The following is a 14952-nucleotide window of genomic DNA, read 5'->3' as shown; positions in this document are numbered from 1 at the left end:
GAAGTTCTTGTATAACAAGAACTTCAAGTCTTTGAAGAAAGAAATTGAAGAAGCTATCAGAAGACGGAAAGATCTCCCATGCTCATGGACCAGTAGGATTAACATTGTAAAAATGGTCATCCTACCAAAAGCAATCTACAGAGTCAATGTAATTCCCATCAAAATTCCAACACAATTCTTTACAGACCTTGAAAGGACAATTCTCAACTTTATATGGAAAAACAAAACACTCAGAATAGCTAAAACAATCTTGAACAATACAAAAATTGCAGGCTATCCCACCATCCCTTAGTACATCAAGTTGTACTACAGAGTTACAGTAATACAAATTGCATGGTACTGGTATAAAAACAGACATGTTGATCAATAGAATTGAATTGAAGACCCAAACAGAAATCTACATACCTATGGACACCTGAGTTTTGATAAAGAAGCCAGAAATACACACAGGAAAAAAGACAGCATGATGCTGATCAAATTGGACATCTGCATGTAGAAGAATGTGAATAAATCTGTATTTATCACCCTGCATAAAACTCAAGTCCAAGTGGATCGAAGACCTTAAAAGAAAACCAAATATGCTGAACCTGATAGAAAAGGAAGTGAGGAATAGTCTTGACTGCATTGGCACAGGAGACAACTTTCTGAGCAGAGCACCAATAGCGAAAGCACTAAGATCAACCATAAATAAATGGGACCTCAAGAAAGGAAACTGAAAAGTTTCTGTAAGGCAAAGGACATCACCAATTGAACAAAACAGCAGCATACTAAAAGGAAAAAAATTTTTACCAACTTCACATCTGATAGACGACTAATTTCCAAAATATATAAAGAACTCAAGAAACTAAGTATCCAAAAAACAAGTAACCCAATTAAAAAGAGTAGTACAGATCTAAAATAGAATTTTCATTAGAAGAAACTCGAATGGATGAGACACACATAAAGAAATGTTCAACATTCTTAGCCATCAGGGAAATGCAAATCAAAACAACTCTGAGATTCCATCTTACACTAGTCAGAAAGGCTAAGATCAATCACACAAGTGACAGCTCATGCTGAAGAGGATATGGAACAAGTGAAACACTCCATTGATGGTGGGAGTGCAAACTTGTACAGCCACTATGGAAATCAAAAATTCAGAAAGTCCCTCAGAAAGTTGGGAATCAATCTACCTCAAGACCCAGCTATACCACTTTTGGGCATATACCCAAAAGACAGGCTGGGTGGTGATGGTGCACACCTTTAATCCCAGCACTCAGAAGGTAGAGCCAGGCAGATCTCGGAGTTCAAGGCCAGCCTGGTCTACAGATCGAGATCCAGGACAGGCAGGCACCAAAACAACACAGAGAAATCCTGTCTCGAAAAACGGGGGAAAAAAGGGCAAAGGACACTCCATCCTACCACAAGGACACTTGTTTAACCATGTTCACAGCAGTTGTATTCATAATAGCAAGAAACTGCAAACAACTTAGATGTTCCTCAACCACAAAACAGATAAGGAAAATATGGTACATTTACACAATGGAGTATTACTCAGCTATTTAAAAAAAAAAAAAATGACATCACAAAATTTGCAATCAAATGGATGGAACTAGAAAAAAAAAAAATCAACCTGAGTAAAGTAATTCAGAACCAGAAAGATGAATATGGTATGGACTCTCTTATAAGTGGATATTAGCCTAATTAATAACCAAGCTATAATCCATAGATCTAGAAAGGTTATGTAAAGAGGAGTCTAGAAAGGGACACAGAAAACTCCCTGGGATAGAGAAATAGAATAGATTTCATGAGTGCTCTGCGGATGGAAGCAGGAAGTGGAGAGCAGAGTGGGGGGGCGAGATTGGAGAGAAATGCTGGAATTGGGTGGTGCGGAAACAGTGCAGAGGAAACTTCCTTGAATCTATGAAGGTGATCCTAATGACTCCTAGTAATGGGGGATTCAGTCTCCACTGGCCATCTCAAGGCTTCCTTCCAGTGGTGCAACTAGGGTGCATTCAATTGAAGTGTTGGCCAAAAGGGTCCCATGAAAATCCCCAAACAACTCAGGCTATTGCTAAGATTACTTTGTGCAAAGTAAAAGACTGAGTCATGAAGTTAGCAAAGAACAGAAACATCCTAAATCCAAGAATAATTATTTCTGGTTGCAAGCAATAAAAAATAAATAAAGTAGGACTGTACATATGAATACAAAAATAAAAGTTAACTTGTAACGACATGGGCTTCCCCTGATTGTATTATAGAAACAATACTACTACCATAAAACTGTACTTCTACTAAGGAAGGTTAAAATAATAATTTTATCAAGGAGGATGAGGAAGAAAAAGGTTAAAATGGTAAGTTGTTTATTGGGCAAGACAAACAATTGTTTAAGTTTGTGTGAGCATAAACAGAAACTGATCAAAATTTGTGATACAAAGCTCACAGTAATACAATATACTGCACACTTCCAATATCAATTTACCGCTAAGCACTATGAAGTCCCATATTATGGTAAACTGAGACCACGCATAGTCATTTCCATGGAAATCTAAAAGCAGTTTTCTGTTGATCTGAAATGAAGCAAAGATATAATATATGGCCCTCAAAAGATGAACTGCTCAAGGGGCGAGTAGGCATCCTGTGACAGCTGGCTACCAGTTTTGAAACCCTACACAAAACCCCCAAAAAAAAAAAAAAAAAAAAAAAAAAGAAACTGCTCACAGCAGTTTTGAAATCCCTCAACCACACCCCCATCCAATCAGTAGAGGTAATCAAGAGCACCTACAGAGAAAGGACTACGGCACTGGAAAAGTTACACAGTTTTGTCAATGTTAAAAAGATTTCTGTTTACTGTGTAGATAATTTAAGAGCTACATTAGAAAATTTGCTTTGTTGTTTTATATCTACATCTCTTTTGCATTGTTTTTTGAGTCAAATATTTAATTTGAACCAAATATTTATTTTTGAGCCAAAAATTTAACCCAAATATTATCTGGGTTAATCATTTATCTTATTCATCAAACTTAATTCTCAATAACATTGATCATTTCAAAAAAATAAATCCACCCACCCACTGAACATGAAGGGAGACCCCGTATTTTTCACTGAAGAATAAAATATATAAAAGTCCAGAATTACTCTAACACATCAGCTTAAAACTGTAAGTAAAAGAATGAACTCAAGGCTAGAGAGATGGCTGAACGGTTAAGAGCACTGGCTGTTCTTCCAGAGGACCCAGGTTCAATTCCCAGCACCCACATGGCAGCTCACAACTGTCTGTAACTCCAGTTCCAGAGGATCAGACAACCCTCACACAGACACACATGTATGCAAAACACCAACGCACATTTTAAAAAAAATAATAAACTCATAGTTTTGAATACATAAGGACAAGCAAAAAAAAAAAAAAAGTCTTCTCTTTCTTCAGCCCCTAATGCAAAAAAAAAGACTCACACATAAATTTTTCCAGTTCTATTCACTAAGAGGACCTGAAAATAACTATATTTCATTAGAAAAAGTACAAGGATTATAATTTCTAAATCCCATTCTCTAGTAAAAGTAACAGAACTCCATGAGAAATGGCTAGCTTCCCATGTGCAAGATGAGCCTGGAAGATCTCTCTGCCTACAAAGAGGAGTATGTTCAACGAGTGATAAGAACTGCTCAAAAGGGATAAAGATCTTAGCATTAAGGAACTCTTAGTGGCTAAACTTGGAATCACCAGAATGAATATAAACTCATAAAATAAAACAAGACCTTCATGAGTCCATGACTACTGAAAATAAATGAATAGTGCCTTCAAAGGTGATAAATAGGAAATTACAGAACCTCAAAGTATCACTCTACTACAAATGATATATTAATCACAAAAAGGAGTAAAGTAAACAGACAGTGCAGAAGTCTGGCAGGCAACCCTCTAGCCAACAGTCAATTGCAAACACCACTAACAAAACCAGCGGAAACCAAGTGACCTGGTAGAAGCAGCAACATCTCACCAATCTTCCTGCCAGGTGACAGACAAGCCCATAGTGAGGCACAGTCTACAATGATACATACCACTGTCCTAACCCTTCAGAGGTTCCAAGGTCAGGAAAATAATGGAAAGATGGAGAAACTGTTCCACTTTGAAAGAGACCAAAAAGATACAACTAAATTCAATGAGCAATTGTAGACTGGATGTTTCTTTGATGAGAAACTTTAAACTGTTTAAACATGAGATCATACTTAAATACAAGGTTAACTCCTGAATCTTGTAGTTCTTTCTGCTGTGATTATATAAGAAAAGGCTTTTTACCTCTAGGAACTACACACTAAAGAACCTTCAGCAAGTTCCTGGTACTGTCCTTAAACCATTTCTTTACATTTAAGATTACTTTAAAATAAAAGCTCATAAAAATTTAAGTGTATCCTCAAAGAAGAAATGTTGTCACTAAGGGATATAAATAAAATTATTGTGTGGATGCTCAAAGCACTCCAAGAGTAATGCAGAAATGTTTTGATAGACAGTAACTTTGGTCAATCTATGTGTGGTCTCTTTAATCACTACTAGGTAAGCTCTCAAGTTTCAGGATGCTTCTTTCTAACGTCACTCTACATCTCACTTCTAAGCATATACACCTAGAGTATGTGTGCCAATAAAGTAACAGTCCAAGTAATAAATCTGTATCTCAAACATAAGAGCATCTCTGGTATAACTAAAATCAAAATGCATTTCTCAGATGCAGGAGAGATGGGCCAGTAACTAAGAGCATTTGTTGCTCCTGCAGAGGATCTGGGTTTGGTTCCCAACCACCATGTGGCAGCTCACAACCATCTGTAACTCCTGTTTCAGGGGATCCAACATGCTCTTCTGGCCTCCACAGGTAGCAGGCACACACATGGTACACAGTCATACATACACCCATGCACATAAAATAATTGAATTTTGTTTTAATGTGTTTATCAGCTTTCTGTGAACCAGCTTTAAAACAATCTGTACTATTGCTTTCTAAATTAGGCACACGTCAATAGGGGCCATTAACAAACGATAGGTTCTGGTAGATTCAGTACATTTCAGAATTATCCCAGAGGCTGAGGACCCTGAAGTAGCAATTATTACAACTGTCTAAGACCTCCATTTGTACCTTGTTTTCTTTCTATGGAATCAGTCAGTTATAGAAATGAAGTCAGGTTTTTTTTTACAGGTAAGAATGGCCCAATATTAAGTTTATAAACTGTCTGTCTTGGTCATGAAACTTAATCCAAAACAGAAGAGACCAGAAACACAGCGGGATTCAAACTCATCTCAATCCCTTAGCTGTCCACTGTAGAGTTAGTTCCAAATGGTCATCAATAACACCACTGATGAAAGGAGTCTCCTTTGCTTTGCTTTTTTTTTTCCCTGTGTATGCGTGTGTTGTATGTGGTATATAGTAATCCTTTTTTAATTTTTATTTTCACATTTTTGTAGTGCTGGGGCTTAAGCTCAACACCTCCTGGATGTTAGGCATGAGTCCTACCACTGAGCCATATCCCCAGTTCTTACAGCATTATTAATTAAAACGACTTTTGTAGAAATAGTATCTAAACTATGTCTTCTAGTAGCATATCTATTATTAGCAATAATTACAAAATACTCCTAAGCAAATAAATGATTGATTCACTGTATGTTTGCCTTTTTAAAAAAGAACAGCCTATTATATAATCAGGAGGACAGGCCTCCAATTTAAAGAGATTAGCAGAAATATGTCTCATTTCATTTTCAATTTTCCACTTTAAATGCCCTTTAAATTACACATTAGTTCTTTATAATTGCTATTGGTAAAGTACAATACCATGAGAAAGAAATAGAAATGCTTCTAATTATTAATCTATTTTATCCCTTTGTGGGTCTTTTGTGGTTTGTTTGTGGTTTTGTTTTTGGTGTGTACACATGCATGCAGGTGTGAGTGGTAGCAATGGGGACTTGCTTTATCATTTCCACCTTGTTTGCTTGACACAGGGTCGCTCACTGAACCAGAAGTTCGTTGTCTCAGCTAGATACCCTGGGCAGTGAGCTCCGAGGGGGCCACAGGCAGGCACAGCCATGCCCAGCTTTTTCTGCTGGTGCTGGGCACTCAGCTCTCATGCTTGCATAGTAAGTGCACATACCCAACGGCCACCCCCAGCCCTATGTACATTACTAATGTATACTGTCTCTAAACACAATTTTTCTTGCACTAGAGATGAAGTTCAACCATATATGTGACTAAAATGGCTTCTCGTACAGTTATCACAGGATGAGCTCCTTCAAAACTAGCAAATCACATGGGACTGCCAAACTTATCTGAACTCATAACACCAAACGATCTTGATACAGGTTTGCCTTTCTGGCCTCTTACATCTTCTTTAATGCCACTTTTACTAGTTAGTTTTAATTATCAACTTTACACAGTCTAGAGTCACCTGAGAAGGGGGCCTCTGTTGAAAGATTGCCCAGATCACACTGGCCTACTGCCGTGTTTGTGGGGAATTGCCTTGATTGTTAGCTGATGTAGGTGGGTCCAGCACACTGAGGCTACCACAATTCCCTGGGAATGTAGCCTTGGGCTGTACATATAAGAGAGCCAGCTAAGCAAGAACCTGTGAGTGAGCAATAAGGAGCAGTCCTCCATGGTTTCTGTAATTTCAAAACCAGGGGATCGGATACCCTGAGAACCTCTTCTGATTTCCATATGCAGCAAGCATATATGTCCTGCAGGCAAAATATTTACACATAAAATGAATAAATCTAATTTAAAAATTTTAACTTTAAAAAATTAGGAAACAGCCGGGCTGTGGGTGGTGGTGCACACCTTTAATCCCAGCACTCAGGAGGCAGAGGCAAGTGGATCTGAGTTCGAGGCCAGTTTGGTCTACAGAGTGAGTTCCAGAATAGGCAGAGCTACACAGAGAAACCCTGTCTCAGGGGGGAAAAAAATAGGAAACAAATGTTGGCAAAAGAAAAATTTAAGAAACATTGCTTTCTCTAATAATTGACAATCATATAAATAAACACAAGTACCAAAAATTCAAATAGCTGGATTTCTGTTTTAAGAAATACTTAAGGGCTAGTGAGATGGGTCAGCAGGAAAGACACTTGCAACTAAGCCTGAGGACCTAAGTTCAATCCCCAGGACCCACAAGATGGAAAAAGAGAATAGACTTCCAAAGGTTGTCCTCTGACCTTACATGTATGTTGACATGTACATATGCATGCATGCACACACACAAAAAAAAATGTTTTTTTTTAAAGATATCTAAAATACTTCTATTTTTATTCAAATTTGTTAGAGCTTTTTTAGCAGCAAGAAAATTCTGAGGGTACCACACAGCAATAATGGTATTAGTAATGTTTCTGAAGAAACTTCCGACTTTCAACAGTAACTTAACACTGGGACCAGCACACTCATCTTTTTACTCCCCAAAGAATTCAGCATACCACACACACAAGCACTGGTTATGTTCGATCATTTACCTTACAAAGTAAGTAGCTATGATTGTTGTAACTGAAATAACCAGGTCATTATCCCTGAATGACCGAAAAACAGAAAAACACAAATTGTCAACTGTACCATACATATCGAAAGGACTACACACAAAACTACCTTTCCTCCTTGTCCAGAGTTTTCTTCTCTGCCGAGGTGACTTTTCTGGGTGGCACAGGAGGGGTCACTTTCCTGCAGATCTCTTCAATGATGCGTTGGTTCATTCTGCTTTGCACTGCAGCTTTTAGCAAAATTCTTTCCACTGCAGTTATACCATCCCCATGACTGTATTTAGGAATTTCTGGTTGTATTAAAACTTCTATGTCATCGAGCCACGGAGGATAGTAAGAGTTTTGTTTTCCTGAGAGTTTGTGGTGAAGTTTGATTAGCAAAGACAATATGCTTTCCTTAATCTCCAGAATGGCTGTGGTTAGCTGGGGAGTGGAACCAGGAGCTGACCATTTACTGGGGGTTTTGGGCCGGACTGCCTGATTTGCTTCACTGCTGTTTCGATTGATGATCTCCTGAAATTTCTTTCTGCGCTCTGCTACTAAGCTGAAAACTTGAGCTGTACCAGAATTCTACCAATAAAGATAAGAAAAACAGAAAAATCAACAAGTTACTCAATACCAATTCTAAAATCTATTACTGTATTTTTTCAAAGGAAATGCTTAAAGTTTCATCCAAAACTCTCTCCAGCAGAGAAACCTGTTTCTTTTACTTCTTTCTCAAAGAGATACAGCACCACTTTACAGGGACAGGGACAAGGGAAAGGAGTTCACCATAGTCACCTCTCTGTAACCGCCTGAGCCTACGTTCCACAAAAACAAAGCTTATGTCATACTTGCAGCCATATTACATGTATAAACTAAGCTTCTCCATTTTAAGGGAAGTTACTGTATTATACACCACTCATCAAGAAACTACATGTACTCTTTATTAACTTCTGAAAGTCTGCTTTAACATTTAAAAAAAAGTTCATCTTTCTTTTTCTTTTTTCTTTTTTTTTGTTTTTTCGAGACAGGGTTTCTCTGTGTTGCCCAGGCTGTCCTCGAACTCACAGCGATCCACTTGGCTCTGCCTCCTTAGTGCTGGGACTAAAAGCATGTGCCATCTCTGCCTGGCTTTCTTCATTTTTTTAAAGACAATAAATCTATAGTAAAAATTAATTTCACTTTTAAGGGACTTCAAAGGTTTTAAAATTACAAACACTTCAAGTTATAAAACTGAAATGTAAGGATAAAAGAATATATTAATTTGCTTCAAACTGCGTATCACTGTATATTATTTAAATAGACATTTTTAGTCAAGTGTTCTTCTCAATAATTTGTCTCCTAAACAGTCTTTTTGCTAAAGGAAACACATCAGGCCTCTTAGAAATCATCTTTTAATTAAGATATCAATCAGTTTAATGAATTCCATTCATTTTTCTAAAATGAGTATAAAAAATTATGCTTTTGTAAGCTAAATTATAGTATACAGTGTTTTTTTTTTAATATACAAGATTTTTAAAGTACTCTGTAACATTGGAAGCAAAAGAACCTCAGATAGAGGTTCTAAGTTTTAATTAAAGCCCTTTACAGTGTTCACAACAAAAGCATGTTGTCAAAAGCAAGAATATTCTAACAAACAGACTTGACTACAAAAACCATCTAATCCAGTTCTCTTTCTCTCTCCACTCACATGATACTTAGTTTATAGGAAATAAAACTACTTAATTATTTGGCATGTCATTTTAGTACTCTTCCTGTTTAAGGTCTTACTTATGTATATGTGTACTTTGGCCACATGCATGTCTGTGCATCACATGCATGCCTGGTGCTTGGGACCGGAGTTACAGGCCGATGTGAGCAGCCATATGGGTGCTGGGAATTGAACCCAGGTCCCTTGGAAGATATGTCAGTGCTCTTAACTGCTGAGCCTTCTCTCCAGATCCACTTCTCATTTTATATTTAAAGATTAATTAAGCATCATGCAAAGAGCTGCTTTTCACAATGAGTCTCAAAACACAATATATAGAATACAAGTATTTATGAGCCTGTTTCATCACTTAATTGCCACAAAAGCAAAAAAAAAAAAAAAAATTAATGGGCATGCTGAAAGCAATTACATCTGTTTTGGTTTAGGAAACAGTGTAGTCATTTTTAAGATGTTAGTAAAACAACTGCAACGCTAAATGTAAGCAGGTCCAAACGGACCACCTGTAACTGGTCCAGAATACTTTTAGCACTAATAAGAAAAATTTGCTAGTAACCACTCAGCATTTTTTTATCAAAAACATAAATTTTAAATTAAATATAAATAACTTTATTAAAAGAAAAAAAAACATAAATTCAAGAAATGTTTTAAATTTATTCATATTAATCATACACATACACACACAAATACTTCAGTGGTTTCTTTTTTCCTCATTTCCAATTAGTGAGGTTGCTAGTTAATACAAATATCATACACATCTACCTCTCTTTGAAGAACTCTAGGCCGTCGGGAACTCTAGCAGGTTGAAGGAAAAAGACTGGTTAAGACCACAACACTTAGACATATCAGGGAATAAATGACAACTTAAAGCTCCCCTAACCACGTTTTCTTCTGAATGCCATAGGTCATCTAAGCAATATGGCAGCATAATGGAAACCTTTCCCTCTCCATTTCCCTCACTTTTACACTTACTTGTAAAGCGCCCAATCCATCAGAGCTCGTGCCAGCAAGTGAGTCCCTTTTCAACTCAGGAGCAGTCTCTGGGACTCTCACTCTAACGTAATTGATAAAGTGTCGCATGTTTGATACCAAGTTACTTCCAGGGAACCAACTGTCATGGCAACGTTCTGGTCCACCCATTGACACCTAAGACATAGATAAATGAATGAATAAATGAATGCATGAATACATGCATGCACACCAGAAGCTTGTCACTTCAAGTCTGAGATACAATGAAGTTCTAACGCAGTGACTGCTTATTCATAATTAGTGTTCTCACCAAAATTACATCAACAGCTCTATTTAATGTTAGTCATCTGAATGACAAATCTTCACTTTCAATAGTTCCACATGAAATGTAATTTCATGTAAAGGAAAGCTTCAAAGGACCATATGTATTTTAAGAATAAAGCCTTTTTTAGGCCAGAGAGTTGGCCCAGCAGGTACACTATCTGCCAAGCCTGGCAACCTGAGTTCAATCCCCAGGTCCCATAAGTAGAAGAAAAAAACCAACTCCTGCAAGCTGTCGCCCACCTGCTCGAGTACATCATGGTGCACACCCACACTACATAAATAAACAGTACCTTCCTGTCAGTTCTTCAAAGCTAAGAATTGAGAATACAAAACTAGAGGCTGAACAGAGAGTTCAGTGGTTAAGAGCACCATCTGCTCCCCAGAAAACTTAGGTTCAATTCCCAGCACTCCTTAGCAGCTCAAGACCATCTGTAACTTCATTCTGGGGAATGTGATACCCTCTGCTGGCCTGACAGTCACTGCATGTAAGTGATGCACAGATAAACACCCATATACATAAAAAATAAAATAATTTTAGCCTGGCAGTGGCAGCTCACGCCTTTAATCCTAGCAGAGGCAGGCAGATCTCTGTGAGTTCAAGACCAGCCTGGTCTACAAAGGGAGTTCCAGCACAGCCAGGGCTGTTACACAGAGAAACCCTGTCTCGAAAAAACAAAACAAAACAAAACTCACATTATTCTTGCAAATAACTGCCTGAAGACAGACAGGGGTTGCTTCCTCTTAAACGTTCTAAGACAGAGGCAGTACTTACCTCTTCCTCAGAATCATCCTCAGCAGAGTTTTCAAGACCTAATTCAATCAGATATAATACCATGCATAGCACATGTTCAGACAGATTTTGATGATCCATCAGAATCTTTAAAAAAAAAAGAATTAATTTTTTCACAATATATATTGTAATTAAAGATACAAAAACATTATTATGAACAAAACCATTATCAGATATATAAATGCAAATCTTAGTGAAAATACAAACTAAACAAAACTAGGTTTCCTTTGAAGATTATACAGAACTCTTGTTAGATTTATTTTTAATTATGTGTATGGGGTGCGTGTGCAGGTAACTGCAGACATTATCATAATCAGACAATCTCATAATTCCCCAAATCTGGAGTTACAGGTGGTTATGAGCTGCATAATGCGGGTGTTGGAAACTGAACTCGGGTCCTCTGCAAAAGCACATGTGCTCTTAACCACTGAGCCATCTTTCTAGCCCCTATAAAGGAATAGTATGTAATATCTAGAAGTAGCAGTTTGATGACTTCCTAAAGAGTACCACATTTAACAGTCCACAAAAGTCACTAATGTAAATATAGCAGTATTTACTAAAATAATTTACCAAGAATATTTTACATCCTAATCTCCTGATACATTCCTGAAGACAAGGATGCCAAATACATGAGTTAGCTAACCAGGATCACTTATTTAAATGCAACTGCAGTTGGCTAACAGATAGAACACAATATGAAATATTAGCATGGATTCTGTCTTTAAAGTTCCGGGTCTCTAAATATTGAGTATGACTATATAAATATGTAACCCAATGTATGGTTGACATGATAAGAATGGAAAAAGGGAAATGCAATGAACCTGACCTTATACATAGATCATACAACTCTAGCCTTATCTTATACAGGATTTCAGGGCTGTAACAGACCAGTGATTGGGAGATACCTAAACTACTACAGGAACAAGATGGAACAGCAGCTGTCATTTGTCCTCATTATAAATAGGCGTGTGACACATGAGGGAAGGGACAGAAGAAAGGATTCAACAAGACAGGGGCCCTGTGAGCTGAAAACGATGGTCAGCTAAGCTGAGCCTCACAGGAACAGTCCAATTCTTTGTAACTAAAGAATGCATACGTTTACTGACTGACTTCCTACTATGTGGCAGCTAGGAGGGTGTCTCCATTTTCTCTTGTAAAACCTCACTCTTAGTCTGTTTACACCCCCACTTGACCTGCAGCAACAATCTTTGGTCTTAATGTTCCCATGTCTAAAGGCAAAAAACAAGTCCAGAATTATCTGATGTTGGCTTCCCTTAGCATCTGCCATTTGCTTAGAACAGTGCCTAGCAGCTGGTGTCTAACAAACAGTAGGTGCCAAGAGTATGAAGACTAGAAAGAGCCACGGAGGAGCCTGAAGGCAGGAGCTGCTAAGGTCACCCTTTCTGACCCATCACATCATGGAGGAAAACCAATGCTCACATCAGACTCAGTTGTCTAAACAGCACAACACACAGCTCTCAGCCGCCCAGGCCAACGCCTGCCATTTCTGTCTCCTCTCAATAATAACTTAGCATTACTATCTAAATCCAAAGAAATTTTGAATTGAAATCCAGTGGTATTAGATATTCAATTGAGAAAAATAAAAGCTAAAGATCCTGGAGACAAAACGGAAGCCCTTTCCTGGAAGTGTCATCACACATGGCAAGGAGTGATGGTGGCTTGCTGCAAGACCTTCTGCAAAGCTGGCTTGGCAGTGCCTGACAACTGCAGTGCATCAGAAAAGCTATTCTAGCAAATCAAAACGACTCTGAGATACCACCTTACACCTGTCAGAATGGCTACGATCAAAAACACCAATGACAACCAATGTTGGAGAGGATGTGGAGCAAAGGGAACACTCCTCCACTGTTGGTGGGAATGTAAACTTGTACAACCACTGTGGAAATCAGTATGGCGGTTTCTCAGAAAATTAGGAATCGAACTAACTCAAGACCTAGCCATCCCACTCTTGGGCATATACCCAAGGAATGCTGATTCATACCATAAAGATACATGCTCAGCTATGTTCACAGCAGCACTATTAGTAATAGCCAGAATCTGGAAACAACCTAGATGCCCGTCAACGGAAGAATGGATGAAAAAATGTGGTACATATACACAATGGAGTACTACTCAGCAGAGAAAAACAAGGAAAGCATGAAATTTGCAGGCAAATGGATGGAACTAGAAAAAATCATCCTGAGTGAGGTAACTCAAACCCAGAAGGACAGTCATGGTATGTACTCACTCATAGGTGGATTCTAGATATAAAATAAAGAACAATCAGACCACAACCCATAGAACCATGAAGGCTATATATATAGCATGGAGGTCCCTAGGACACTGTGGCTTATAATAAATTTCGGTTTTACTCAATTATTGAAAAAAAATAGCCAAATGAATGGAAACACATGAACTATGAACCAAAGGCTGAGGGGCCCCCAGCTGGATCAGGCCCTCTGAATACGTGAGACAGTTGATTGGCTTGATCAGTTTGGGAGGCAACTAGGCAGTGGGACCAAGTCCTGTGCTCATTGCATGAGTTGGCTGTTTGAAACCTGGAGCTTATGCAGGGACACTTGGCTCAGTCTGGGAGGAAGGGACTGGACCTGCCTGGACTGAGTCTACCAGGTTGATCGCAGCCCTCGGGGGAGTATTTGCCCTGGAGGAGGTGGAAATGGGGGGTGGGCTGGGGGTAAGGGGAGGGCGTGGGAGGGGGGAGAATAGGGGAACCCGTGGCTGATATGTAGAACTGAATGGTATTGTAAAATAAAATAAATAAAATTTTTTTTAAAAAAAGCTCTTCTAAACAAATTTGGAATTTCAAAAAATTCGTCATAAGAGTCTTGAAACAACCAAAACCCTGATCCTTCATCTCTGATTTAAAAAAACAAAAACAAAAACAAAAAAAATCCACTCTGCTATATTAAGCAAATTTTTAAAATTGAAAAAGAGTAACTTGAAAGAGATTTTCAGTAAGGCTTCCTTCATTTATCATGAATTCTTAATTATTATTGGAAACAGTACTCAGGTCATCATTTGAACTAGTTATCTAACCTCTAAAACTCCATTCTTGCATTAAAAACTGGGAATAACACAGAACTTCCTGACACACTAAATATCTGTGGTATCAACTCAGTAACAGAGGTAGCCTGCCCTGGGGAACCCAACAAACACTCAACACAAACTGTTTGCCAATATAAAAGCATAGTCTACGTATTTTAATGGAAAAAGGGCACTTTAAATCATTTTTTCTGAATAATCCTTTTGATTTTTGAAGGCACTGATCTAAAATCTTAGCCAAAAATAACTTCTAACTTTTATAAGTAAAATGAAAAAAATGGCCATGGGTGATACTGGAAAGACATGTATAGAAATCTAAAAGCACTGTTTCATTTTGCAGCAAACACTAGCCCTAAAAGTTCCACTTAACTAATTAATGCATGCTTTCTTAAAACATTAAAAATTATCTGTACACAGTCAACGGAGATCTATATACATAATATGCTTAGGTTTCTTTTTTTAATTTTTCAAATGAAGGAAAAAATATACATTTTCTTTATTTCTAATTATATAACACCTATGCCTATAATTTTATAAATGCTTATTTATTTAAGCAATATTCTTAATTGATTATCAGGTATGATTATCTGATCTTTTATCTCTTATACAGTTTAAATCATTAAAAAATCCCAGATTTTAATGTGT

General features: G+C 37.7%; 1 protein-coding gene across 6 annotated transcripts in view; it reads right to left on the bottom strand.

Annotated features, from left to right (window-relative positions):
• Ubr3 (ubiquitin protein ligase E3 component n-recognin 3) overlaps positions 1-14952 on the bottom strand; it is a 146857-nt gene that overhangs the window by 54968 nt on the left and 76937 nt on the right. For 3 of the 6 annotated variants that reach the window (XM_028881970.2, XM_028881969.2, XM_028881971.2), the window contains exons 21-24: positions 11227-11331; positions 10134-10307; positions 9924-9956; positions 7584-8044 (exon numbers count right to left, since the gene is read on the bottom strand). In XM_028881970.2, the coding sequence (XP_028737803.1) occupies positions 7584-8044; positions 9924-9956; positions 10134-10307; positions 11227-11331 (773 nt within the window). The remainder of the gene's footprint in view (positions 1-7583; positions 8045-9923; positions 9957-10133; positions 10308-11226; positions 11332-14952) is intronic. The other 3 variants (XM_028881977.2, XM_028881972.2, XM_028881973.2) reach the window with 1 other exon arrangement.

Source organism: Peromyscus leucopus, chromosome 4 (assembly GCF_004664715.2).
Source record: "Peromyscus leucopus breed LL Stock chromosome 4, UCI_PerLeu_2.1, whole genome shotgun sequence".
Taxonomy (NCBI): Eukaryota; Metazoa; Chordata; class Mammalia; order Rodentia; family Cricetidae; genus Peromyscus; species Peromyscus leucopus.
This window is presented reverse-complemented; position numbering and strand designations above follow the sequence as displayed.